Source organism: Lissotriton vulgaris, chromosome 9, assembly GCF_964263255.1.
Source record: "Lissotriton vulgaris chromosome 9, aLisVul1.2, whole genome shotgun sequence".
Classification (NCBI taxonomy): domain Eukaryota; kingdom Metazoa; phylum Chordata; class Amphibia; order Caudata; family Salamandridae; genus Lissotriton; species Lissotriton vulgaris.
The window spans coordinates 1,224,646,197-1,224,673,063 of NC_141697.1; the positions used below are offsets into that span (position 1 = coordinate 1,224,646,197).

The following is a 26,867-nucleotide window of genomic DNA, read 5'->3' on the forward strand; positions in this document are numbered from 1 at the left end:
GGTGATGGGATGTGTAACGCTCTAAAATTTGGCCTCATCCTTGGTTATGAGACCCTTTCTTTGCCACTGATAGATGTTCTTTCTGATGGATTCATTGCTTTTTAGCATGGCAAATTTGGTGGTTTTGGTATAACACATGGGATCCCCCAACTGCTTTTTGGCTTCTATAAGTTAATCTGGCTTAGCCCATAGAACCGTGTTACCCCCTTTATCAGCGTTTTTTACAATCACAGATGGATTACTTTGAATTTTTCTCATTAATGACAAATATTGTCCATTATTGTAGTTTTGTTGTTTCTTTTTTCCCAAAGTGATCCTGTTCAATTGCTTTAATTCAGCGACTACTCTGTCGCTGAAAACGTCTACTGCGTCCTTCGGCATGAGGGGTAGGAAAGTTGATATGCTTTGAAAAGGACTGGATGCTGGTTTATTGACTGTGACAAGTTGACTGACAGATGGTGGTTCTTGCGTACTGTCCTCATGGGCTAAAGAAAGAAGTGATTGCAGGCCTTCAAGATTCCTGACCTGCGGTGGAGCTACTGTTGTATCCACTTGTGCAATGTCAGATACGTTGTTCGCAGGCATAGGATGCAGTTGGAAATATTTCATCAATTTGATCTTTCTGATGAATTTAAAAACGTCTATGCGTGCTTGAGTATACGAAAAATTGTTAGATGGACAATATGACAAGCCTAATGACAGAAGTTGTTCCTCAGCCTTTGATAGGACAAGGTCTGTCAAATTAATCACAGTGTTTTGTTGTTTCATTGTGGTTTGTTCCAGGTCCTGCGAGAGTTGCCCCTTGCTGCACCTCGCTTTGGAATTACGCCTCCTGATGTGGCGTTTTTGACTGCTGCTATGCTCTGTTGTTGCTGAGGGTTGCGGAAGCGCAGGGAGTACCGCCGGTCCTCGCTGACAAAATTCAGCTCATCCACGACAGAGAAATCCGTTAAGTCGCTGGAATGTGCAGAAATGATTGACCGGCTGTCATCTGACCCACTGTTAGAAGTGAGAGATACATTATCAGAGTCTGTTGGATCAACATTAGTAGTTGTCGATTGACCCATGGCCAGCCCAGATTTTTGCTGTCCAGACATAGCTTTCCGTTTGTAGCAATCGTATTTCCTGGCAAAAGTGAAAATGCGACCTGTCGCATAATCGCGCTGATCACGCGCACATTTTTGTATTTTGCGTTCTTGGATAGACTCCTCGTATTTCTTCAAACGGGCTTCAATCTCTTTCCTGGTTTTACTAATTAGGTCAGTTTCGCTGGTAGCTTCTAATAGTCCATTAATACGCTCTATTTCCACAAGTAAAGCTTCTCTGTCGGATTGAGTGTACTTGATCAAGATGTGCAGCATGTTTTTTGAAGCCTGCAGATTGTTATCGGCCCATTCTTGTAACATCTTGGGGTCTGGATTATCATATGGGTGCACAATTAAAAACCCTGAGGCCCCTTGGTACGCGATTGGCATCACGGTACTTCTCTAGTGTTTTTTTTTCCCACCATTTGGAGAACTCATTGCGTAGTCATTTCTCCAAATTCCTCAGTAAGTCTTTCACATTGCTATTAAGCGAGGCTCCCTGATTAGTAGTAGGTGGAGCATCATTAACCGCCGGTAGATTTCCATAAAGCGTATCAGCTGCTGTTTCTCTACTTTTCAGCGCGCCGCTGGAAATCATGATTGCACAAAATAGTCGGCTTTTTAAAAACATGCTGCCACTTCACTGCTAGATGGCAATAATGTGTGGTATTCAATAATAGGAGAATTATCCCAAAACCCGCTTTAAATGTCAATAGTTCACAGTTTGTTCGTACCGGGTGTCTTACCGGACTCGGCGTCCAGGGCTCGTAAAGGTCAGCCGACCTCTCTGAATCCACGAACGCCATGCCGTGCAGCAACCCGGTACTGTCTCAAACGGAAAGTCTCTAGAAAGCGGGGGGCACAGCCAACAAAAAACTCATCCGAGTTAAAGTCAAAATACTCTGAAGGGTAGCTGGCTGGAGAGAACGCTGAGCCTCTTGGATCTGGGCAGGTCCTGCGGAACCGGAAACAGCCAAAGTCCGGTGACGAAAATCATAGCAATCCTGGCCGCTGTCAATGCGGTAACGAACAGGCGCAGACCTCTTCTCCTCTCACAGATCAAACTTTAAAGTAAAGCGTCATCACACCATCAAATGTGTCAGCAGTGGTAATTTATTTCGGCAACTGCAGAGCAAGTGCTCTCCTCGACGCGTTTCGCTCCTCAGGCGGAGCTTGGTCACATGACGCGCCAAAAGTAGGTGTTACAATATATAGTGATTAAAAAGCTCTATCAACCATAAAAAAGGGATGAAAGGCGCAAATCAACATAATGGCATAGATTCAAATAGTGAATTCATTCATTGCGGTGTGTACAAAATGTAAACATGGAAAACATATATATATATCCAAGTTTCATTTACTTTTCTTTTTTACTTTAACCATATTTTACTTTTATTTTTCCTTAACAATATTAATAATATTAATATACATGAATATATTTAACTAATACAGTAATTTGATAAATATATTTTAATATTAATTTATTTAGAATTATTTATACTATACTTAATTTGACATAATATAAATGAACCCAACCTCTGTCTTTTAAATTAGATTACATTACTTTGCTATGATGTTTGTGCAGCTTCTAATGTTCCGATGCTGTTGCTGGTTTTTTTATCAGACAGCCTAACTTTCCCAAAACAATCCTGTAACTGTTTTGCATATGCGTAATATGCTAACATCTCTAAGTATGTATACCTTTTAGGTGTGGGTATGTGTCTATATATTTTCCACCTACTGCGGAGGAATAAAAAAAACCTTTACAACTCTCCCCAAACCACTACTCTGACTCATCCCAAACCTCTTTCGAACTATCCCCCTACCTCCATTCTCCGACTCTCCCCAAATATCTTATGCTTTTGTGGACTCACAAATAACCCTTTCCAAACTCTTCCCTCCTTTATCTTATTCATTCAACTAACAGGTGCTCAAGTCCACAACTCCCAGGAAAAACAAATATTTTCCCTCTGCTAATCCACTACTAATCCACCTTGGGTTCCGGAGTAGCATGCAACTCTCCGAAAAGCACTTCAATGCCTCATCAGGGGTAGTAAGTGCTATATAAATACAATTACAATCACAATTACTGTGGAAAGGCTAGTAGCCCCTTTGGTGAGCACAGAGTTACATGCTGACAGTTCAGCAACGCTTACTTCTGAATGGGACAACGAAAAATTATACTGCAGGGTATCGCAAAAATTGTTCCATTAAACCCGACTTGACGCTCAAGTCTACGATAATGTAATTTTTGCACAAAAGGCAACTTTAGAAAGTTGCCACTTTGTTTCTCAAACTTCTAGTAACAGTTCACGGCTGCACACAAGCTGCTGACGTCGAGACAGCCGTCCTCTCTCTTGCCGAGAGGTGTGAACGACTCTCAGGAAGAACACAGAGGGTCTGCCGTTGGAGGAGTTGTGATCTCCTCTTGGCAGGGTGTCTAGACAGGGGCCGATCTTTATCGAGGTATTGTGTCACCCTTGCACCACGCAAGCCGACACAAGGTCGATGCAAAAACGAAATGGGATTTATCAAGCCATGCAAGGCCTCCATGGCTGGCCCTGCATGGCTCGGCAAATCTAGAGAAACTCAAGGCTGCACAGATCCCTGCCTCGCATTACTCTGAGACACGGATTCATGCCATTGGTGGAGCGTGGCTCCCGTGCATCCAGAAATGCATTCTGAGACATTCCCAGATTTGCCAACACTGGTAGACCTGAGAATGATTCAGAACTGTAAACCTCCCCACCAGAGGTGGAATGAGGAGAAATATCTTTATTTCTCCTTGTTGTATTCTGCAGCAAACTGAGAAAGAAGGAAATGCCTCAAAGGATTGTTTTTGTGCAGGACGATGCTCCTTCCTGCACAAAACCAATCCTGCCTACAATGCAGGCACCCTTGCACCATGGTGCAAGGGTGTCTGCGTTGGTGCTAGGCAGCAGTTTGTGCACCAGCAGGCAGTGAGCAGGAAAACGCCTTACAATGCTAAATTTCTGGGCTTACTATATGCCATACTTTATAGGAAGTCATCACTAGGCAGGAGGGGAGCTGATAGCCTATTGACTAGTAGTTGCTGGATCCCCAGAGATAATGAAACGGTAACACATGTGGCACCCCTGGCATCCAGACCACAGATCATGTCTGAACTGGAGAGAGGGCTGAAGAAGGACTTCATGGTGTTCCCTGGACTCAGCAAAGAGAGGTTGCACCAATCTCTGGTCTGCACCTGCAGCTCCTTGGGCTAGCAAAGAGAGGTCTGTGCGTGTAATGCCCTGCACGGAGAAAAGTCGCCCGAGCCCCAGACGGAGAAGTTAACTCCAAGAGTTAGTTGGCTGACTCTGTTACAGCCGCAGGGCCATAAAAGCTGAAGAAGCCTGCATTGGTGAGTTGGTAGCCAAGAACGACTGACTGCTCCTGACTGCCGAAGTACAATCGGGGAGACTGAGTCCCAACCCTCAAAAGTTGAACCCTAGGCTGCGGGACCAGGAGAGTTATCTTGAAAGTTACTGCAAGTAAAAGAGAACTACTGGTTTTGCTGTAAGCGCAGACAGGTGGCTGGACTTCACACGGACTTTGAGGGACATTGACGAATGTGGCAAAGGGGTTTGTGGAGTGAGAGATGGACACAGGAAGACCCCCGACACTGGCTTAGCATCCTTGAGCATCTTCAGCATCCTACATCCCTCTCATCAGGACCACACCATTGAGTCCTATGTCGGTTTACACATAGGCCCTTCATCATCCTGCATCCCTGGCAAAAGAACCACTCCATTGATTCCTATGCCAGTTTGCTAATAGATCCTGGCACTGGACTGGAGACTACTTTACGTGCAAGGTAACTCATCAGTTAGACCTTAATGGTTCCTGTGACTGGCTCTTTTTGGAGCTATGGCTAACCTTCAACTGTGAGTTGTAGTAGACTACAATGATTTATTGCCTGAGTGAAAATCTGAAATTTATTGTAAAAGTTCATATCTCCGGAAGGTGGATTTTTGTCATTGAGGTGTCTATTAAAAGATAAACATGCAACTTATTTTTATAAATTGATTTTTATTGTGCTGCAGTTCCTTCTTATCTTCAACTGTTTTAATAGTTTTTAATGCTTTGCTTTTGTTCCATTGAAAAAGCCTGGCTGCTCTGAGCCACAGCTACCCAGGACTGAGCTACGGTGTTACAAACTTTGTAACTATATTAAACGGTGAGTCGCACAACCACACCATGTATGGTGTGGTTGTGCAGCCTCACCGTTTAATATAGGGAAAACCACTTTCTTCACACTTGTATTAAGAATATTAGCTGGAGGAGTATACAGAGAAATCAGTAATAAGTACATCATCTGTCATAATCTTAAATTGGAACAGAGCACCAAGAAGACATATCAAAGAAATTCAATAGTCCATATCGTGTTGTAATGGTTGATGTTTCTCTTATTCTTTTTCAAATCTTCACGTAGATTCAGCATAATTCATAACGAAATAAGAAGCCATACCATTGCAACCACCACGTGTTTCATCTTTTGACTGGGTGTGAGTGTTTGATTGGTTCAGATGCTCCGTCCATTACCACCCCCTTTTGTACTGCTTTTGGCCGCCATAAATGTGGCAGGGTATGCTCAGAAGTGAGTCCCTTGCTCACTTTGCCACTGGATTCAATCAAGCCGGGCTGAAGTCGGCTGGAATGCCAGAAACCGGTCCTCGGAAGCTTGTTTCCGGTCGAGGGAAGGCATGGCTTGGCAGTTCGGGCTGGACTGTTCCCATGAGGCACAGGGTCAGACTGATTTGCATATAGCCATGTCTGAACTGGGGTGGCAGAGTGGGCTAAAGAACGGTGATGGATTAAACCCAGATCTTTTGACTGGGTGTGAATGTTTGATTGGTTCAGATGCTCCGTCCATTACCACCCCCTTTTGTACCGTCATGTCCTGGGAATCATTTTGTTTGTATTGTATGGAGAATCAAAGGCCCTGATACACAGCCACTTTTCTTCCTGCATCTGATGGCCATTGTTGATTTTTTGTGCTGGGGTCTGATGAGCTTTGCGTGGTGAACCCAGTGGCCTGTCCTAAATAGAGAGGGCCTTCCACCAGGGTGACCTCCGAGGGTCCAGTGGTTGATGGCTTCTAATCACAGCTGCATGGATGGTATTATGGCAGATCAGTGCGAGCACTATATCTTTTATGCAAAATCCGATGGACTAAGCTTTGCATAAAAACATAATTCACCTTTGAAGCAGGCACAAGGTTAGAGAAATGTTTTAATTTCTCCAAACATTCAACATCTTGCAAGTCTGCTGCACTGTACAGCACACATCAAATGCGTGGAATGTTAACGAAACTAAATTGGCACAGGATGTTATGCTGGAATACTACCCTTCCAGTACAAAACCTATGCTAGACATCATGCATACAGCTTTGCCGCATCGTGCAAAGATTGAGTGGGGCACAAGACAGCCTGTCAGTATGCCAGTGCAGTAGAAGAGAGTAGCAGCAGATCTTGCCCAACACAGGACACAAGCAAATAAGTAACCATGTGATAAAGGAGAGATTTCTCCTCATTTCAGAATTATACCCCATCATTTATCTTTCAATGCTTTTATAAATTGTTTTAAAGAAAGCTCACTTACGTCGACAGTTACGCTGTAAGGCGTTTCCATAGAAGCCCGGCTTGCACTCGCCGCAGTTTGGTCCATCGGTGTGGTACAGGCATCTCAAGCACTGGCCGCTCTGGGGGTCGCAGGACTCGGGGTCACTGGGGTCGATATTATTGTTACACTGGCACGGGCGACATTCACCGCCATCGAGATCTGGGGTTCCGAAGTACCCAGGAGCACATCTGTCACAGCGTGTACCTGTAGGAAGGAGGAAAGGGCATGTGACCCAGGGATGAAGACCTGACCTCCAGGATGAAAGCTTGAGCCAAAGATGAAGGCTTGACCCAGTGATGAATGCCTGACCTAGGGATGAAGTTCTGACCCAGGGATGAATGCCTGACCCAGGAATAAATGCTTGACCCAGTGATGAATGCCTGACCCAGGGATGAATGTCTGACCCAGGGGTGAAGACCTGACCCAGGGATGAATGCCTGGCCCAGGGATGAATGCCTGGCCCAGGGATGAATGTCTGACCCAGGGGTGAAGACTTGAACCAGGGATGAAGGCGTGACCCAGGGATGAATGTACGATCCCGGGATAAAGGTCTGACCCAGGGATGAAGACCTGACACAGGGATGAGTGCCTGACTCTGGGTTGAAGGTGTGACCCATGGATGAAGGTGTGACCCATGGATGAATGTCTGACCCAGAGATGAATGCCTGACCTAGGGATGAAAGCTTGACCCAGTGATGAATGCCTGACCCAGGGATGAACGCCTGACCAAGGGATGAAGACCTGACCAAGGGATGAATGCCTGACCTAGGGATTAAGGCTTGACCCTGGATGAATGTCTGACCCTGGGATGAATGACTGACCCTGGGATGAAGGTCTGATCCAGGGATGAATGCCTGACCAAGGGATGAATGCCTGAACAAGGGATGAAGTCTTGACCCAGTGCTGAATGCCTGACCTAGGGATGAAGGCATGACCCAGTGCTGAATGCCTGACCTAGGGATGAAGGCTTGACCCTGGATGAATGTCTGACCCTGGGATGAATGACTGACCCTGGGGTGAATGTCTGATCCAGGGATGAATGACTGACCAAAGGATGAAGGCCTGACCCAGTGATGAATGCCTGACCCAGTGCTGAATGCCTGACCAAGGGATGAAGGCTTGACCCAGTGCTGAATGCCTGACCTAGGGATGAAGGCTTGACCCAGGGATGAACGCCTGACCAAGGGATGAAGGCCTGACCCAGGGATGAATGCCTGACCTAGGGATGAAGGCTTGACCCTGGATGAATGTCTGATCCAGGGATGAATGACTGACCAAAGGATGAATGCCTGACCCAGGGATGAATGCCTGACCCAGGGATGAACGCCTGACCAAGGGATGAAGGCCTGACCCAGGGATGAAGGCCTGACCCAGGGATGAATGCCTGACCTTGGGATGAAGGCTTGACCCTGGATGAATGTCTGATCCAGGGATGAATGACTGACCAAAGGATGAATGCCTGACCCAGTGATGAATGCCTGACCCAGGCGGAGAAGTGTGGCTCACTGGTTAGAGGAGGCATACCTGGAAGCAGAGGTCAGCCCAGGACCAGGGTTCAATTCCCGGCTCGGCGGGGTCTTGAGTCCTAAAATGTCCATGGACTCGACAATTCTTGCTCCGGTGCCTACTCGATTCATGGGTTCACACTCTGCGACTCTGGGCAATAGCTTGCTTAATCTCCACAACAGCCCCTCGTGGTGGGATGCCTGGCTTTCACCTTGCGGATACCCTGCCGGGGTTATCTCACAGGGGAATACCAGGACGGGTTCCCTAAGCAAGCGCTTAGAGACCGGTTGGTGATTTGCGCTATATAAATTCCTGTACATTTACATTTACATTTACATGAATGCCTGACGAAGGGATGAAGGCTTGACCCTGGATGAATGTCTGACCCTGGCATGAATGACTGACCCTGGGATGAATGTCTGATCCAGAGATGAATGACTGACCAAAGGATGAATGCCTGAACCAGGGATGAATGCCTGACCAAGGGATGAATGCCTGAACAAGGGATGAAGTCTTGACCCAGTGCTGAATGCCTGACCTAGGGATAAAGGCATGACCCAGTGCTGAATGCCTGACCTAGGGATGAAGGCTTGACCCTGGATGAATGTCTGACCCTGGGATGAATGACTGACCCTGGAATGAATGTCTGATCCAGGGATGAATGACTGACCAAAGGATGAATGCCTGAACCAGGGATGAATGACTGACCAAGGAATGAATGATTGACCAAGGGATGTAGATTGACCCAGGGATGAAGGCCTGACCCAAGGATGCTCTACCAGGTGACAATACAAGAACTGAATAACATTTTGTCAAACAAAGCCACTTCATGAAATGTAGTGTAACTTTCCTTCTCATGCAGCCACATTGCATGTCATTTACTACAAGATGATCTTGACGCAATCATGATTTATGGACACAAACCCACCACTGCAACATTTGTGTGTGCTGCACCCTATTGTTTGCATCCAGTTTCCAGCTGGGTAAAAACTAATGCATGTTTTGCATACATTATTACTACCCTGTTTTCATAGACAAGCACCACCAGTTATAACTGGACACTGCCGCTACATCATGCACAAAGGAGAGCTACGCTGCGTTAGGACTCCTACATGTGTCTCAACTACCCCAGTCTCTCCCCTTCTTGAGTTAAAGCGTATAGTTCTTTGCCTTCGGTGTTTCTTCTCTGAACCGGTTATTGGCATGATGTTTGCGTCATATCTGATGGGACCATAGGACATATTAGTGTTTATTAAACACCAAGGGCCCGATTCACAGAACTAACTTAAGACAAAATCCTAAACGTACTACTTTCGGTATTCACAGAAGTTAGGATTTTGTCTTAAGTTTGTCTTAAGACAGACTTAAAACAGACTTAAGACAAATCCTAACTTAAGTCTGTCTTAAGTCTGTCTTAAGACAAACTTAAGACAAAATCCTAACTTCTGTGAATACCAAAAGTAGTAAGTTTAGGATTTTGTCTTAAGTTAGTTCTGTGAATCGGGCCCTACCTTATTAATGTAGGTGGTAGCACCACCTGTCAAACTACTTTTATTTATGTATTTATATAAATAAAAAGTCGTTTGACGGGTGTTTCTACCGCCTTCATTCTCTTGCTCTCTCTCTACCTGTCTCTTGCTTTCTCTCTGCATCTTTGTGTCTCTTCCATCCTCTCTTTTACTCTCTATATTTCTCTCTTTCTCTCTGTCGCTCTCTCCCTCTCTATTCATGTCTCTCCATGTCTGGCTGTCCATCCGTTGCTGTCTCTCTCGGTCTGTTTCTCTCTTCCACCCTCGCTCTCTTTCTCCATCTATTTCTCTCCTTCTGTCTGTCACTCTCCCTATTTCTCCTTCTCTCTTTCTGTGACTCTCTCTGTCCCCCTGTCTTTCTTGTTGGTACTCTCTTTCTCTCTGTGTACTCCTGTCTTCTTCTCTCTTTCTCTCTGTCTCTCCCTCCCTCCCTCTTCTCCATCTCTTTCTCTCTCCACATTACCTTTCTTGTCTGATGGCCACACCAGCACCTTTCGCCTCTGTCTCTTACCTGAATAGCCCGGCGCGCAGATGCACATGATCTGATTGGTGTGTTTATCGGCGTGGCAGGAGCTGCCATGATAATTCCTGCTTCCGGGATACCCGGGGCATGGGCATGGGCGACACTGCTGGCCAGAGCCCAACACTGGGTCTCCGTAGTAACCATCCAAGCACCTGGTGAAAGGAAAGAACAGACAGGGTTGGTCAGGAGGCAGTCTGAGGGATGGCAGCCCTTCTTAACTTTCACCAACCACTCAGAAAACTTGGTAGTAGACCAGTGTACTACTAGGTCATCAAGGGGTTCATGGTGCCAGGGCAACTGTGTGACCTGCAGCAGCCCAGAGGTTACATGGACAGAGCGAAACACAACCGTTCAAGTCACAAACACGAAGCCATCAATAATACTATTTATTATCATTTATGCTTTTTCAGAGCCTGATGCAACTGTGACCCCCTTTTCTTGGTGGTGATTGCCATATGGTAAAGTATATTGTATTGTAATTGAATTTATATGGCACTTACTACCCCTGACATGGCGCCAAAGTGCTTTTTTTGGCGAGTAACATGCTACACCGGAACCCATAAAGGATTACTAGTGAATTAGTATAGTGACATACAAAAGTAATTTGAGAGGTGGATATGTTAGTCCGTTATTTGGATTGAGAAGAATAGGGGAAGGATAGAAGCAGGAAAAGGTTTACGTTTATATAACAATTGCTACCCCTGATGAGGTATTGAAGTGCTTTTTGGCGAGTAGCACGCCACTCCGGAACCCATGAAGGATTAGTGGGGAATTAGTATTGGGAAATATGAAATTAATTTGAGTGATGGATATGTTAGTCAGTTATTTGGATTGAGAAGGATAGTGGAGGGAAAGAAGAGGGAGAAAGGTTTGCATTTATATAGCTCTTACTACCCTTGATTGGGGTGTTGAAGCGCTTCTTCGGCGAGTAGCACGCTACTCTGGAACCCATAAAGGATTAGTGGGGAATTAGGATAGGGAAATATGAAATTAATTTGAGTGGTGGACATGTTAGTGAGTTATTTGGAATGAAAGGCAGTAGTGGAGGGATAGAAGAGGAAAAGGTCTAGAAAGTCCTTTTATTTTCTGGGGGGAGTTCATAGCAGTAGAAGGGGGTTTGCGATGAGTAAAATGTGGATGTGCGGGGGAAGAGCCAGAAGGAAGGGTTTAAAAAAGCTTGTTTGGGAGATCTGAATAGTAAAAGAGGTAAACATATTTATTAAAGTAGAAAAATATTTAGTAAAATCTTTTATGTTAAATGTTAATGTAATTTATTGCTATATATTTAATTTCATTATAGGGCACAATAGAAAAGGCTACAGCGCTGTTAATTTAATTTTAATTTAACCTGTATTTATAGTGAATATATTACATTAATAAAACAATGTTGGGTTGACAAATTAAAATAAAATCCCACTTAAAGCATATATACAACATCGATTAAGAAAAAGTAAAAGTGTTGTACAGTATTAATTAAAAGAATAGTAATTATATTTGATTAAAAATAATTTTGCATCTATTTTTACATTTGAACAAGGTAATTAAAATGAAATGATAAAAAAATGTTTTATTGTTAGCTTTTATTTTAACATTAAATTACATTTAGTTATATTGTTAACAAGTTTATATACTTTAATTTACTTTAACTTTACATCTTGTATGTTTTCATTTAAGACCCTACCTTCATTATGTTTTTTATGGGAGGGTGTTGCAGTACCAGGGGTTGGCCATGTGTGGTGCTGGACTTACTCCAGCTCTGAGCTGGGGCACATTTACCCCTGTTTTGGATCACTTTAAGCCGTAGTACGTTTAGAAGTGGAGTTTGTGAATAGCAATGGGCCTGCTCTTTTGGTAGTGGGTGCAGGTCCCGCCTTAAACCCTTCCCTTATCCTCCCAAAACCCCTCCATACTCCTATCTAAGCCCCACACATTCAGCACTAAGTTTGCCTCTTTTTCCAGCCACTCCCACGGTCTCTCCCTCATTTACTACTAGTTACTACAATTACATATGCGGATCTTCCAATAAAAAAGACAGGAGTGGTGGAGAATAAAACTCACAGGTTTGTGAATTGCATTTTGTAGTAAGTAGAATTACTGTAGTACTACTTTACTTCCTAAAAAATGTCGTTTGTGAATCTGCCCTAACTGTGTCCATTCCCCCGCAATACGCGCACCACTGACAGAGTGCACGCATCACGCTGCCTTGTCTTGTCTAGTTATGACATGTGCAAATAGAGCACACCCTGATACTTCTCTCCCCGACCTGAGAAGGAGAAAACGTAGTTTAGACCCTACGGGATTTGCCCATATCACCTGCAGCATAAATGCATTAACCCACAGCACTACGTTATCGGCTGATACAACACCCACTTTTCGCAGTGGCGGCCCGTCGTGAAGTCTCGGCAGGCAATGCAGGCACCAGTCCTCCGCTCGCATTCCTCGGAGTGCCCGTTGCACTGGCATGGTCTGCAGTGAGGGAAGCCCCATTGCCCCGGCAGGCACTGGTCGCACTGGCGGCCGGTGGTGCTATGTTGGCATGGACACTGGCCAGTAGAAGGGTTGCAGAACTTGGATGCGGACCCCTGGGGGTGGCAGCTGCACTCTGTAGGTACAAGCAGAAGCATAAACAGTTGCACAATTTGCCTTAAAACCCAAGTAGACATCATCGAACAAAGGGACATTCTATAATTCCTAGTATTTAAGCGATATTGTCCACTCCTGCAGGCAATAACGGCTGTTAATTACCCTGCAAGTAGTTATGGGGCCAAGCTGAAGGGAAGGGAGAACAAAAAGAGAAGCCAATTGTCATATTTTGCTGCACTACATGTAAGGTCAATAAGGCCATAATCTCACTCTCACCTAAAATATGAAGAAAAATATGGAGCACTCTGAGAGTAGGAGCAACTTTTCAACTGACTGTTTAGATGAAAAAACACAGCTCCATTCCCTCATGGTGCTCCATCGCGCCTCACCCCCTGCGGTTCACAAATAGCTGCCCGGGGTCCTCCACTTGCCTTTGCTGAGAGAAGCCCAATCAGCCAAAGAAAACTGAAAAAGCTTTATTGATGTTTCCATACTTTTCTAAGGCAGATTGGGCTTACACTCAGCAAATGCAGGGAGCCTTCTGTGAACTGGCAGTTCTTGAGAAGAGGCTGAGGGGGCGCTGTGAGGGAATGGAGTTGTGTTTCCATCCAAACATTCAGGGAAGAGGCTGACGGGGCGCTGTGGGGGAATGGAGTCGTGTTTTTATCCAAACATTCAGTGGAGAGGCTGCTCGTGTTCCTACAGTGCTCCATATTTGTCCACTGCACACGGGGTGGGGGCTGGGCACTGCCAGACATAGAATGCTCCCTTTCCAGGCATGCAAGTTAAATATAGTCAGCAAAGGGAGCATTCTGGTTTACTGGCTAGCAAATGGTAATGGGTGCTAATGGCAGTTGTTGGAGTCAATCATTAAATCTATTATTCTTTCTTTCTGCTGGAATGGCTGTTTAACAATACGTGCCACGGAGAGTCCGACTGGTTTCGGCTGTGACTGTGGTATCGCCTGACATGCCACAGCGTCCTAGAGGCCCGTAGACGTCTGAGGAGTCAATCCCATGTTGCAAATATGTATTTTCTACCACCCTTCTGTCCTTTCATCAAAATTAGAATCTTCCTATTCTGAGAGCATCATCAAAGGATCAATGGATCTGGCTTTGGGTTGGCGTGGGCCAATTAGAGCTTTATATATCGCCTGATGATGCTGATGAGGGGGGACTGTCAGGACCTCGACTTGTTTCCCAATAGGCCACTCTGGTGCAAGGATTTGTAGGCCCTTCAATACACATGCATTTTGGTGTTTGGTTGCTCCGCTTGTCCCAGCTAAAGGCACTTCTTGGGGTTATTTTTTGCAATTGAGTGCCCTCCTGTGGCCATTTGTGGTAGTGACATAAGGCAGGTGACTGGAGTGGTGATAATGTAGCACCGCCATTGCCTGTAGTCCTGTCAGCTTTGGTGCTCTGCTCGTTTGTGTGTACACACAACAGATATGGTACACACAGCCTGGCTCTCAAGATCATGGTGAGGCACATGCTCCAAGCTGAACAAAAGATTACTTTGATAAACTAACTCTCTGTCACGCGCCCATCTGAATAACACATTTGCATTTAAAGGGGTCATTCATTGGACAACGTCACAATAGATCTCACAACCCAAGACGTCATCAAACAATCCCACATTCTTTAGTGCTTATTGGTGGTGAGTGTTGGTGATGCAGGACTGAGGGGACCTTTTTTTTCTCCTCAACGGATGTGGGGGTATATTATCAACAGCAAGCGATAATTATCGCTGGCTGTGCTTAGCGATAAATTTCTTATCGCAGGTTATCTCTGGAATTTATCGCCCTGGTAGCGCGTTATTAACAACGCGTTTCTCCAGGGCGATAAAAATTCCAGAGATAGCGAGGTTATCGCCGTTTTGCAGGGAATATCGCTGGTTTTCCAGCGATGTTCCCTGCAAAACGGTGCTAACCTTGCTGATACGACTCACAGGGTCGTATCAGCATAATCCACCCCAATGTTAGGGATAGGTAAGTCTGCATTTTAGCAGACGTTAGTTTTTGGAGAAAACTTGTGCTAAAATCCTGGGGCAGCCTTGTAAATATTGCGATGTGATATCAGCGATATTTGCAAGGTTGTCCATCCGGGGTACGCCAAGTGACGCCCACTTTGCATCTCATTTGAGATGCAAAGGGAGGCGTTGGGAAAAAGGGTGCTAACCGGACCCGGTAGTGATGGGTAGGCACAACGGGCGCTGACAGAGGCAGAGAGAACCTTAAACCCCTATGGTTCCCCCCCTTGATGTCAAACCTACCGGGTACTGTTGACACCTTTACACCTTGACCATTAGGCAAGAGCAGTACCATACAGGTAGTACAACTGTAAATATAAACTGATACTTTACTAGGTCCTGTTTGTTAGAGATAGTAGTAACTAATTAGGTCCTGAAGAATCGCAGCCAGTGTGCGAAGGCGAGAAACATGTTGACCTCACGATATGCAATGTAGTCCTGGATCGTGACGTGGAATCCTTATTTCCTTCGATCACTACCCTAAGCCCTTTCCGTGACCTCTTCTTTCCCTTCTTCTTTTTTCTAGGAACAGCCTAGTCGCTTTTGTCAGTGACAGCACCCTCTTGTATACAGGGCGATAGTTTTATCTCTGCTTTTTGGGCTTTTTAAGCCAAAAAAGCAGAGATAAAGCCCTTGTCAATATGCCCCGATGTCTTTAAAGTAGAGGGGGGCGCGGCTCCATTGTATTGATGTTCGTAAGAAATGCTTCTGCGCAGCTGTTTGTGAATACGCCTCTAAAATGAATAATGAACAGGCCGAAATTGCAAAATGTACGCGCAGCTCAAACTCCCAGCGACGCGCTGAGTCTAGAGTATAATCATTGCTTGTGAAGGAGTGACATCTAGTGGCTATTTAAGGGAAAACTCGCTTACTTTAGGCAATTCGGTTTAGAGCTGAGCACAAATGTTACGGCATGTATGTATTAGCACTGGTGCAGTTGAGGATTTTGTTCTTCGTGTAATACCCGCACAATCTGAATGATACCACACAGAGGACCAGAACAATACACCTAAACGATCCATACACACCGGGCAACCCGCATACAGACAGCACTGCACAGAGTGCACTATCAATACGAACACGGCACCGATGAGCATGTCACATACAGACAGCTGAGCACAGAGCAACATAGATACAGGCCATTGGGAGAGCAAACTAACTTACACACAGGCACACAGCCAACACATATACAGGTGCTCATGCACACAAAGACCAACAACAATACCGACGTCCAAGCACACACTGCAACAACAAATAATTTACACAACAAACACACAATGCACAGATAACAAACATACATCCACTGGGTGTCATAGAAAGCAACTTACATGCACCCACCTGTGCACACAGGGCAGCACGTATATAAAAAGCAAGCATACAGACATGCTAATTGATATACATGCAGCACACATACCGGCATCCCTGCACAGAGACCAACAGACGTACACTAGGCCTAAATGCAGAAACGTATAGGCTCCCATGCTCCACACACACACACAACACCACCACAGTCTGCTGTAGCAAAGCTCCTTTTTTGACAGTTTGAACCGATCCATCGCACAACAACAAGATACAAATGTCTGTGCGCTGCTCTAGGGAGGGCGGCGGGATCTTCCACAAAGGTTAGGAGTCATCAGCATAAGTGAAGATATTGATTCCAATTGTATTAACTAACCTCAGTCTCACAGGTGATAGTTCTGTGTCAGCTACACACTATTGATTCTCTCTGGACTCCGAACCTACTGAGGGTGATGACCAGGAGGCTGTATGCTTTTTCGTCATTTTTGGAAGGTTTTCCGGGACAGATCTTGGATTTCTGGGTGGAATGGAAGCTACACCATCTTTTCAAATTTGTGCTACAGTGGCTACTAAGCACAAGCAGCATCTCACTCGCTTCCGGAAAAAGTTGAAGCTCACCAAACATTTCTCCAACACAGCAGTGATCAGCCAATGCAGCAAATTTAGGGGCATATCAAGCATGGCGTTATAATTATCTCTGCTTCAGCGGCAGTAAACTGCAGCTAAAGCGGCGATAATGGGCTTGATAATATGCCGTAGAGAATTCCTATAGAAGCCCAAGTTCACACCAGAACATGGACTTCTATGGGAATTCACAGGGGCGTATTATCAAACCCATTATCGCTGCTTTAGCAGCAGTTTTCTGCCGCTAAAGCAGCGATAATTATAACGCCTTGATAATATGCCCCTCTATTCCTAACTATCAGACTATCTCCTCAATCAGTCGATGTTGCGCTGCTTAGTAGGTGGGACTGCAGGCCGGTCCCTAGATCACAGGAGCATCTGTCTGAGGGTGTTGCATTCCTTTTGGGGAGGGAAAGTCCTTTTCAGGGGTTGGTCTTTCATCTGGTTCTATGGACTGCGCAGCAACAGTTGAGGTGGGTGCCTATTTTTCTTTCTGCCATGCTAACGCACACAAAAGATTGTGAATCGTGTGGTTCCCTTCTCACTCACCATGTTCTGTTAAAAGGCTGTGTGAGGACAAATCTCTTTTATCCACTCACCACCTCGCCTTGGAAACTTCTTTTGGGGATTCTGGGTCCATGCTTGTACACAATATGGTTCCATTCCCCGTTTGTGCTGTCCATGAATCAAGAAATTACACAATGTGTCCTTTCCAATCCAATATGGCCTCATCTGCTAATACCTGGTACGAGTACTCCAATCCATCATGGCGGATCACTTCCTGCTTCTTTTGTATCTTCATTTCCTGTTTGTTCCTATTTAAGGAGCAGGAAAATCAGTGCCATATACCACAAATACTCTGGAAACTTTGATGATGGTTTCCCCATCTGGTTACTTTTGCTCCTTGTTTCCTATTTCTCCTTCCCACGGGATCCTGCTTCTCTTTAGGCAGTTCTTTTAGCTCAGTCTCTTGGAATCCTGCTCCAGCTGAATCCAGTTTTCACCTACTCCAGTCAGGGGTTTGTGGGTGCCAGGCTCCTCCACTGTTTTCTCCTTTAATTCTCCTGCCTGGCAGGAGTATTTTTATGTAGCTTGGCTTTTCCCTCCATGATCTGCCCCTACAGAGGGACACTCTTTCCTTATGATATTCAGAAGGGTTCAGGCACACATTGGCTGCAGGAAGGAGCCAGCATCACTTTTGGCATCCAGGAGTTAGTATCCAGCTCAGATAAGGTGTTGAGTTATTTGCCCACTCTGGCTTCTGGATTCTTCCAGATTCCTCTTCAAGCTCACTGCAAACTCTCTCCCTCAGCTTCCCTGCATCACACTGTCTTCTACTCAAAGGAAACAGCGGCCTTTGAGCTCAGACTAGTGCCAATACAGAGAACTCTGGGGCTTATATACAAGCCCCTGGCACCGCCGGTGCGTCACTTTTAACATGGGTGCAAGGTGGCGCAAGGCTTGTAAATTAACCCCTCTGATTCTACACCACGATACCTGAATTACAACTTCAAACATTAACATAAAGTGATCTCTGCATCTGATTATCTCTCACTGAAGGAAGACAAACAAGGTTAAACTATTGTCCCCCGTCAGAGAGTGTTGATGCTTCTGCTCACTCTACTGGCCATACTGCAATTAGCTATCTTCAGTACTTTTTACGTTTGTGATTACAGCCAGTAATTTACATTACACTTTAAACTACTGCTAAAGCGAGCCGCCTATCTGCTTCCCTGAACACCGTGAGGCTTATTTACAAGATCCTTGAGCCGCCGGAGCGTCACTTTTTGTGAAGCACCGGCGGTGCAACCTGCTGCCTCATATTTACAAGGACAGGTAAAGCCACCATGCATGGCTTTTCCTGTCCTTGTAAATATGGCCCTTTACACGCAACACTTTGCTTGATAGGGGCATGCCATGGGTGTTGGTGTGGGTTTCCCACGCAAAACACCCATGGCTTCTGCACATTTCCAGATTTATGAGAAATTATAAATCTGAAATGCGTCAGGGTGCTACGTCTCCCCAGGGGATACATAGGGAGGATAAATGTTTTCATATCTCCTAGTTTTTTTCTCTCTTTCTATGAGGCTGCATTCTTCAGCACACATAGAACGAGGAAATCACTTCTTGAGATTGTTTATGTGCAGGAAGGGACATTTCCTCCACATAAAGAAAACAAAAATCCAAAAATGATATTTTTCAACTTTATGTCTGTTGCATTAAGCAGCACACATAGAAGTATCAAAACGCAATTTCAGATTGTTTATGTGCAGGAAGGGACACATTCCTGCACATAAAAAAATCATCCCGTGATGTAAGCACCCTTACACTATGGTGCAAGTGTGCCTGCGTTGGCGCATGGCAGCAAATTGTGGGCCAGAGCAGGGGAGAGCAGGGGGATCTGTCATATCGTAGTAGATACGATGCATCCATGTGCTTTGGAATTAACGCAGCGCTGCCAAATGGCTTGCGGCACGGCGCTGCTCTAATTCCTTGTAAATGAGGCACTGTGTTTTTCTAGACCACCACCTCTCTAGGCATCATGCAGTGTTTCACATTCCAGATTTTCACTCTTCTCACACTCAGTCTCCTCCCCCCAACCTGAGAGTTTCACACAGTTTGAGAATCAGGGTCTTCAGTCGCAGTCACTGAAATCGATAGTTGATCTACATGCATGACTGACTCTGTGTTCTCAACTCTCACCCTAGCACTCAGTGCACCACACTCAACACCTCATGAACAGATGCGTTTCAAAAATCCTAAAATTTGCATCCATTCACTTCTACAAGAAATTGCAATCATCCGACACACTACTCACCCCAGTGAAATCCGACACAAAAAAGTTCATAGGCATAAAATGCACCTACAGCCATTCCACCCTGAAAGCACCTGATCTCATCTGTCAAATGCTTCAAAAATACGCTGATACAAAAACATACTGCTGACAGCGCGGTATCCAAGAAGGTCAACAATTGAAGAAGCATGGTGGAATAACTGTCTTCTATAAAGACACACTACATTGCAGGTAAAGTCCTACCCCACTTTAGAATGTCTTAAATTTGATCTCCGACTCTCTACATCAAGACAACTTACATTCATGTAATATATCATCCATCTAAACTAATAAACAATGTTATTGAACATTTATTATTTTATCTGTGCAGCTTTCTGTAGCACGAATGTGACCTTAAGGAGGTAAAGTGCTGTACATTGAGGCAAAACAGGTTGTCAAGAACAATTTATGAAAAGAAATAAAACAGAAGCACTGATTGGTAGACGAGAAACCGCGGAGAGATAGACAGCCAATAAAAACAAGCGAACCAAGATAAATCAAAGAGTGGAGCTTTCTCAGGCGACTATCTGCTTGCAGATATCTATAGGGTCGGACAGCTAAGAGAGCGGTGAGTTAGGGCAGTGAGAGAGAGAATAGAGCCAGTGGGCAGGAAGTACAGGGGATCCTGTGCAGAGGCATGAGGTTCCTGAGATGTGAAACCTTCAGGGGCACGTCGAGCCACCTAACCGCTTCCCTTCCTGCCTTTTCTGGCACAAAAGGTGCCCCTAGTGGTTGGTAAGGAGGCTTAGAATGGTTGGGTAGAAGGACACCTTCTTGGGGACAGGTTTAAAAATTAATTCCAGTTTACTCATTGGCTAATCCCATTCTCTCCCCTCCCCTTGATGGTTTGCCCCAGAAGAGGAAACCTAGGTCGAGGTGTTTTCCTGTTCCACAGCAAGCAATGAGGTACCAGGGGGGTCCTGCTAGCAGACAACACCGGGGAAAATAATGGACCCCAAGATGTTGGAACACAAAGAAGGGGGTGGGGCAACCTTTTGATAAAGGCGTGGCTTTGATCAGCTGCAGTCCAATCAAGGATGAAAGAGAGAGGGAAATAGGAGGGGCCAATCACGCAGTTCACCAACTTACCCAAGCGTAAGGGGGACATGGAGTGTTTTATGCCCCACATAGTTATATTTATGCAAGGTCTAGAGGGACCTATGCTGGTGCCCTCAAGCCTGACCCGAGGAGAGTGCATTCTTACTCTCCGGTAAGAAGGGAAAGAGGGAGAAGAGGGTGGATGGATAGGAAGGGGGGCATAAGAGGGCCTTCTTCCTTGCAGTAGGAGGGACCCAGCCCAGGTCCCTGACACTTTGATGCTCAAGAGGAAAACAACCATATTGGACACTCTGGACCTGGGTACCCTGTCACAAACATAACAGAATAACCTGCCACCAAACCCTTTGTCCGCCCGCTCTACTCTGAGATAGTTTTACAATGGTGGTTTTCCCATACGCTCTGCCATTGGAAAGCGTTCTCCGATGGGCTGATGTAGTAGGGGCCATTAGAGGAAGGACATCAGACCAACCACCATATTTAGTAGAGATGGTGAGATGCCCTTTTTTCTGTCCTGTTTTGGGACAAAATAGTTTGGTGTGAGGCCGCTTAGAAGACAGTGGCCAGCACCAAATCTTCAGTGCCTTCACAGGAGCCGCGGTGGCTGTGGCTCTTGCGAATGCACATAGATCACCTGTGGGTTGGCGGTGATCTGTAAATATGGCAGTCCTCGGTCTGACAGAGTAAAAGAAGAACTGTCCTCTGTCACCTTGACGGACACAGTAAATACCACCATATACCAAATCGGGCTCTTAGTCTCAAGCCATAAGACGTTAACGGAAGGACTTGGGCCAAGAGGACTTTCCCTGGGCCAAGAGAACTTTCCTCTAAGCGTGAGGACGCCAACGTTGAAGCTAATGTGCACATCCGATGGTTCGTGACTGGAAAAAGTGTAGTCTTAAGGATTTTTTATTCCCTCTGTGTTTGACCCTAAGCAAAATTCCTTGCTAGAACCCAACTGGAAAGGGAATCTTAAAGTGATTTGTCTGATGGGCAGGCAACACACAGAGGCATGCTCGCAAATACACTGACAAAAATCATATAGATGCCCAGAGAGTGACAGATAACAAGCATATAACTGTACATGCACAGTGATGTGGAATGAAACATTTATAGATGTGTGAGTGCATAGCAGAAAGGGTTCATGAATGAGGCTTGATTGAAGGAGTGAAGATGTAGATATAAAGTGTGTTTATGATGCTCACAATTTATGTTCTTTGAAGGGGTCTAATGTGGTTTTTATGTTAACACTTTACTATAGACTTTGTATCAATATCAGTTAGAACCTACAGGTCACTGGTTTCTAATGTTTCTGTGAGGTATATTAACACTTACGACTGCAGCCAAATGGGCCAAACCCATAGGTCCCCGGGGCGCACTGGTCACAACGGCGTCCAATGACATTGGGTTTACATTTGCACTGGCCACCCAGGCGATCACAGACAGCGCTGGTAGATCCCTGCAGGTCACACTGGCACGCTGCAAGAAATCAACATGACAACATATTTTCAGTATTCAGTATCCACCACAGAGTATGTTAGCTTCATACATGTACAAATGAACACGTGTTATGAACAACATGCACAAATTTGTTCAGACATTCTTGGGCAGATTCTGACACCATTTTGCACAGCAAGTAGGCAGCAATATTTGCAGTGTGGTTGCAGCCTGTGAAGTAGTGGAAGTTACACAGCATGAATTGTCTCCTCAGACACTGAAATAAACATAGGCAGAGCATATACAACTTACAATTATGACAGGTATGCCACACTGGACTTTGTAATCAATATTCTGCAGTGCATGTCACATACATGGGCATGAGATGGGGTTGCACATTAGCCCATGGTTCTCAGCATGTCCCTTTTGGCTGCTTTTTTCTTGCCTGTGGTTATTGAATGAAGTACAATTACTTGTTAGGAAAGTATCTAGTCTCCGGTGGGCACCCATGGTGCTGTGCCAGTTTGACTTGAAACTCCCATCAAATCAGGGTTGTGTCCGATGGGAGTCTACGTCATGTAGACATGTGCGGCCACGGTGTTTGAGAGACGAAAAGAATGGACTCCTGCACATCATGTGAATCTCCCTTTAATCGCTGATGGCCAACACTACCGTCAAGCAACCCACCAATGTATCACGCCTAGGGCTTTCCTGTCCAACCCCCTTCAGTATTCCTCAACTCCCTATGCCTTTGACTTGTATTGCCGTAAGACCCCACCTCCACTCTGTTACCATGCTCCTCATGGGTTACCCCCACCCCAGTTCCCGCGGTCCTGGCACATTCATGATGTTTAATGGGATATGATAAACAATGGATGCACTGGGATACGTGGGGGTTTATTTACAAGCCAGTGGGGCCGATGGTACGTCACTTTTTCCCATATTAAAAGTGACGCACCAGCAACGCAAGGAGCTTGTTAATAAACCCCAGTGTGAGTCCTTCTAAACTGTGGGGCATATTTACGAGAGCTTTGCGTCATGCTTGCAACACCCACCATGGTACGTGCATGATGCAAAGCCCCAAGTCATATTTATGAAGCCGCGCGAAGCCACTTTGCCTGGCCTGAGTAATGCAATGCAGCGCAAATTGCTGTGTTGCTTTGGTCTGTGCAAGGGAGCCGTTCCGGGTGCATTGTGGTGGGCGTTCGCACACGACTCCCATGGTTTTTTATGCATTCCCAGATTTCCAAGCCCTTGTAAATCTGGAAATGCATTAAAATCTTAAACCTCCCAGTGGGGAGTAACAAGGGGAAATATGTTTATAGCTCCTTGTATTTTCCTCTTTATATTTGCGCTGCATACTGCAGCACACATAGAAAGAGCAAAACGGCTCCATGGATTGTTATTGTGCCCCTTCTTGCACACACCAATCCTGACTGTAACGCATGCACTCAGGCCTGTAACAGCAACATGGTGCAAGGGTGCCTGCGTTGGTGCTAGGCTGCCGAAAGAGCACCAGTGCAGGGGGAAAGGACAGGGATGCGCCATACTGCATAAATACGGCGCATTCCTGCCCTTTCCCTGTGACTCAGGGCAGCACGGCAAGGTAACTTGCAGCACAGCCCTGGGCCACCATTCTGGTGAACACGCCCTTGTATACCTGTCAGTCCATGGTAAAGTCCGACTCAGGCAGAAGGGTCCTCTGGAGTGCCCAGGAATGACCCCTGAAGCTGGCTGCCTGCATTCCCTATGACTGCTCCGAAGTGCATTTCAAGGAAGCGAGGCAAGTAGATGCTGGGCTTGTGCATGTGTGTCTGCGTGCACCCTGTGAGCTGTGTTTGTCGTACATCTGAATGTACGTGCAGGACAGTAACCAACTCATGATCTTGTACGTAATCTCAGAGGAATGATGAAGATTTCTCCAAATTAAGCAAAGAGAGGAGCTAAGAGATTCCAAGTTCCTGACAGATAAAGGACGCCCTGAAGAGATGAACATTCCACTTCGTGTCCACAATGACACATAATCTTTGAGAACAGTATGAGGCTATGGTCTGCGGGCTGTGTAGGCGAGAACATCCCTGGCTCATCGTCCTCCTGCAGACCATGTGTAGTTTCCATCACTTTATTCAAGAGTCTCTTCCAGGCTAAAACAAAGTAATTACATGCCCACATTATATAGGCGGGAAGGGGGGCATTTAAGACTTGAGCTACCCTTTCTTCAGAAGGACTTGGACCAGTATTGCTGACATCAGTCGGCTGATCTGACACAAAGAGTTGAGTATCCATTCCACTATAAGCTGCACCCTGCTGTGGAACATCCCTACTGAGCAATGAAGTGCTTGGAAGCAGAACATAGGAACACTCAGGCCATCGGCAGAATACCTTCAAAAGACAGGTTATTTTGCAGCTATGGCTTATCACCCTGAGGTAAGTGGAGGAATTCTTTTAAATGAGTCCTGAACTTCAACTAATGCATTCTAATGAGTTCTGTTGCAACCCCTGCAGCATCACCACAGACACAGAATATTACTAGCCAAGGTACCAGACTTCACTCTGCAACAAACTTCTGCAAACACTCTTGGGTGAAGATTCCCTGCGACTGGAAACACGCCGAGATCAACCCACTGCTGTAAACCCCATCCACCGACTTGCCTGACCTCAAGAACTTCAGATCCATCTACCTGCTTCCCAACCAAGGTCATCCAGAAGACCATTAATGCCCAACTCTCTGAGATTATCAAAATGAACCACGCCCTGTGCATCTCCAAATCTAGCTTCAAAAGCAACCACAGCACAGAGGACGCACTCCTTACAGTCACCAACGACATCCGCTCCCTCCTCGACCTGGGCGAAACCACAGCCCTCATCCCACTGGACTTCTCGGCTGCCTTTGATACTGTCTCCCACTGCATCCTAATTATGAGACTAAATGACTGCAGAATCTGCGACAAGGCCCTGGACGGGATTCACTCCTTCCACACGGGCCGAACACAGCGAGTCAGACCTCTTCCATTCCTGTCAGAACCTACAGAGATCAGTTGCAGAGTGTCCCAGGGCTCCTCCCTGAGCCCCACCCGCTTCAACGTCTACATTGCCCTCCTCGCAGCCATCGTCAGAAACCACAGACTCAACATAGTCTCCTACACCGACAACACCCAGCCCTCCCAACGAACCCACAGCCGCCAGAATCAGCTTTCACAGTGGGATGAAGGGCCGTTGCCAGCTGGATGAAAGACAGTTGCCTCAAGCTCAACTCGGACAAGACCGAAGTACTCAGCCTGGGACCCGCCCTCTCAGCCTGTGATGACTCATGGTGGCCCACCGCACTGGGATCTTCTCCCAACCCCGCAGACCACGCATGTGACCTTGGAATCATGCTGGACTCCACGCTCACAATGAACCTCCAGATCAATGCCGTATACTCATCCTGCTTCCACACGCTCCACCTGCTTCGAAAGACATTCAGATGGGTCCCCACATAATCCAGAAAAATGGTCACCCATGTGCTCATCATCAAGAGACTTGAATACGGCAACGCACTCTACTCCGGCATCATCCAGAAACCCCTCAGGAAACTACAGAGCATTCAAAATGCCGCAGCCAGACTGGTCCCCAACATCCCCTGCTGCAGCCACATCAAAGAACACCTTCGACAACTCAACTGGCTCCCAGTCAACAAGAGAATCACCTTCAACCTCCTCACACATGCCTACAAAGCTCTCCACGACGTAGGACCAGCATCAATGAACCACTACTTCGCATTCCAGGTACCCGCCAGACAGATTTGCTCCACCGAAATTGCCTGGTAACTGTTCCACGGATCCACAAGACCAGATCCGGAGGAAGATTCTTCTCCTACCTCGCTGCCAAGACCTGGAACACCCAGTCCTCCACCTCAGGCAATCTCCGTCACTGACCCAATTCAGGAGGGATCTCAAGATCTATCTTTTCGATTCAACCTCCATGCCCAGACGAATCAGCAGCCCACCCCCTGAGACCCTCAGGGGTGAGTAGCCACGCTATATAAACTCCTAATTGATTGATTGATTGAAAATTGTTGACATCCAACTTTCTTCTAGGGGATGTTTTTGATAAAACAATGTTTTGTTGCTGATTCTTTTCTACCCTTTTTCTTTCAGTTACTCGGTCACAGATGCTGATATCTAGAGAATGCTTATTCCAAAAAGCTACCAGGAGAGAGATAGAGAGCACACACTTGACAAGTAGTCAGAGTAGTTCCTGGCTCACCCTGGGTAGTATAAGGATATGGAGCAAGGTATCCTCAGAGGTTGCGTGACAGGCATAAGTTCACCCGTTGGCCACATTTCTATAAACATGTTTCGTGGAATCTAACTTTACCAATCATCTTTCAGCTCAGGTTTCTTGTGCGATGGATTTGGTTCTCAGGGCCTTCGCCGTTCTAAGGATACAGGGTAATGACAATCAACAAACATTTTTCTAGTATGTTAGCCTAGGCTGCCAGAAACATCTGAAGTCTAAAACCACATACTGAGCTGAGCTCGCAAAGGTAAATTTGGATCTGAGATCTCTTCACATGTAAATGTAAGCCTATGCCTGGGCTTAAATCTCTGCTTGGATGAAAATTATTCTTAAGGGCACGTTGTAGCGGTAAATCTGCTGCAGTATCCTGTGCCAGCAACTAAGAGCTAACATAGAGGAAAGACCAAACACCAGCACATCATATAATGTTCTTTTGAAAT

General features: G+C 45.9%; 1 protein-coding gene across 1 annotated transcript in view; it reads right to left on the reverse strand.

Moving 5' to 3' along the window:
• Positions 1-26,867, reverse strand: part of LOC147693100 (laminin subunit beta-1-like) — a 381,988-nt gene that overhangs the window by 108,943 nt on the left and 246,178 nt on the right. Inside the window, exons 21-24 of the mRNA XM_086939353.1 lie at positions 22,045-22,188; positions 12,657-12,888; positions 10,275-10,438; positions 6,708-6,932 (exon numbers count right to left, since the gene is read on the reverse strand). Of these exons, the coding sequence (XP_086795479.1) occupies positions 6,708-6,932; positions 10,275-10,438; positions 12,657-12,888; positions 22,045-22,188 (765 nt within the window). The remainder of the gene's footprint in view (positions 1-6,707; positions 6,933-10,274; positions 10,439-12,656; positions 12,889-22,044; positions 22,189-26,867) is intronic.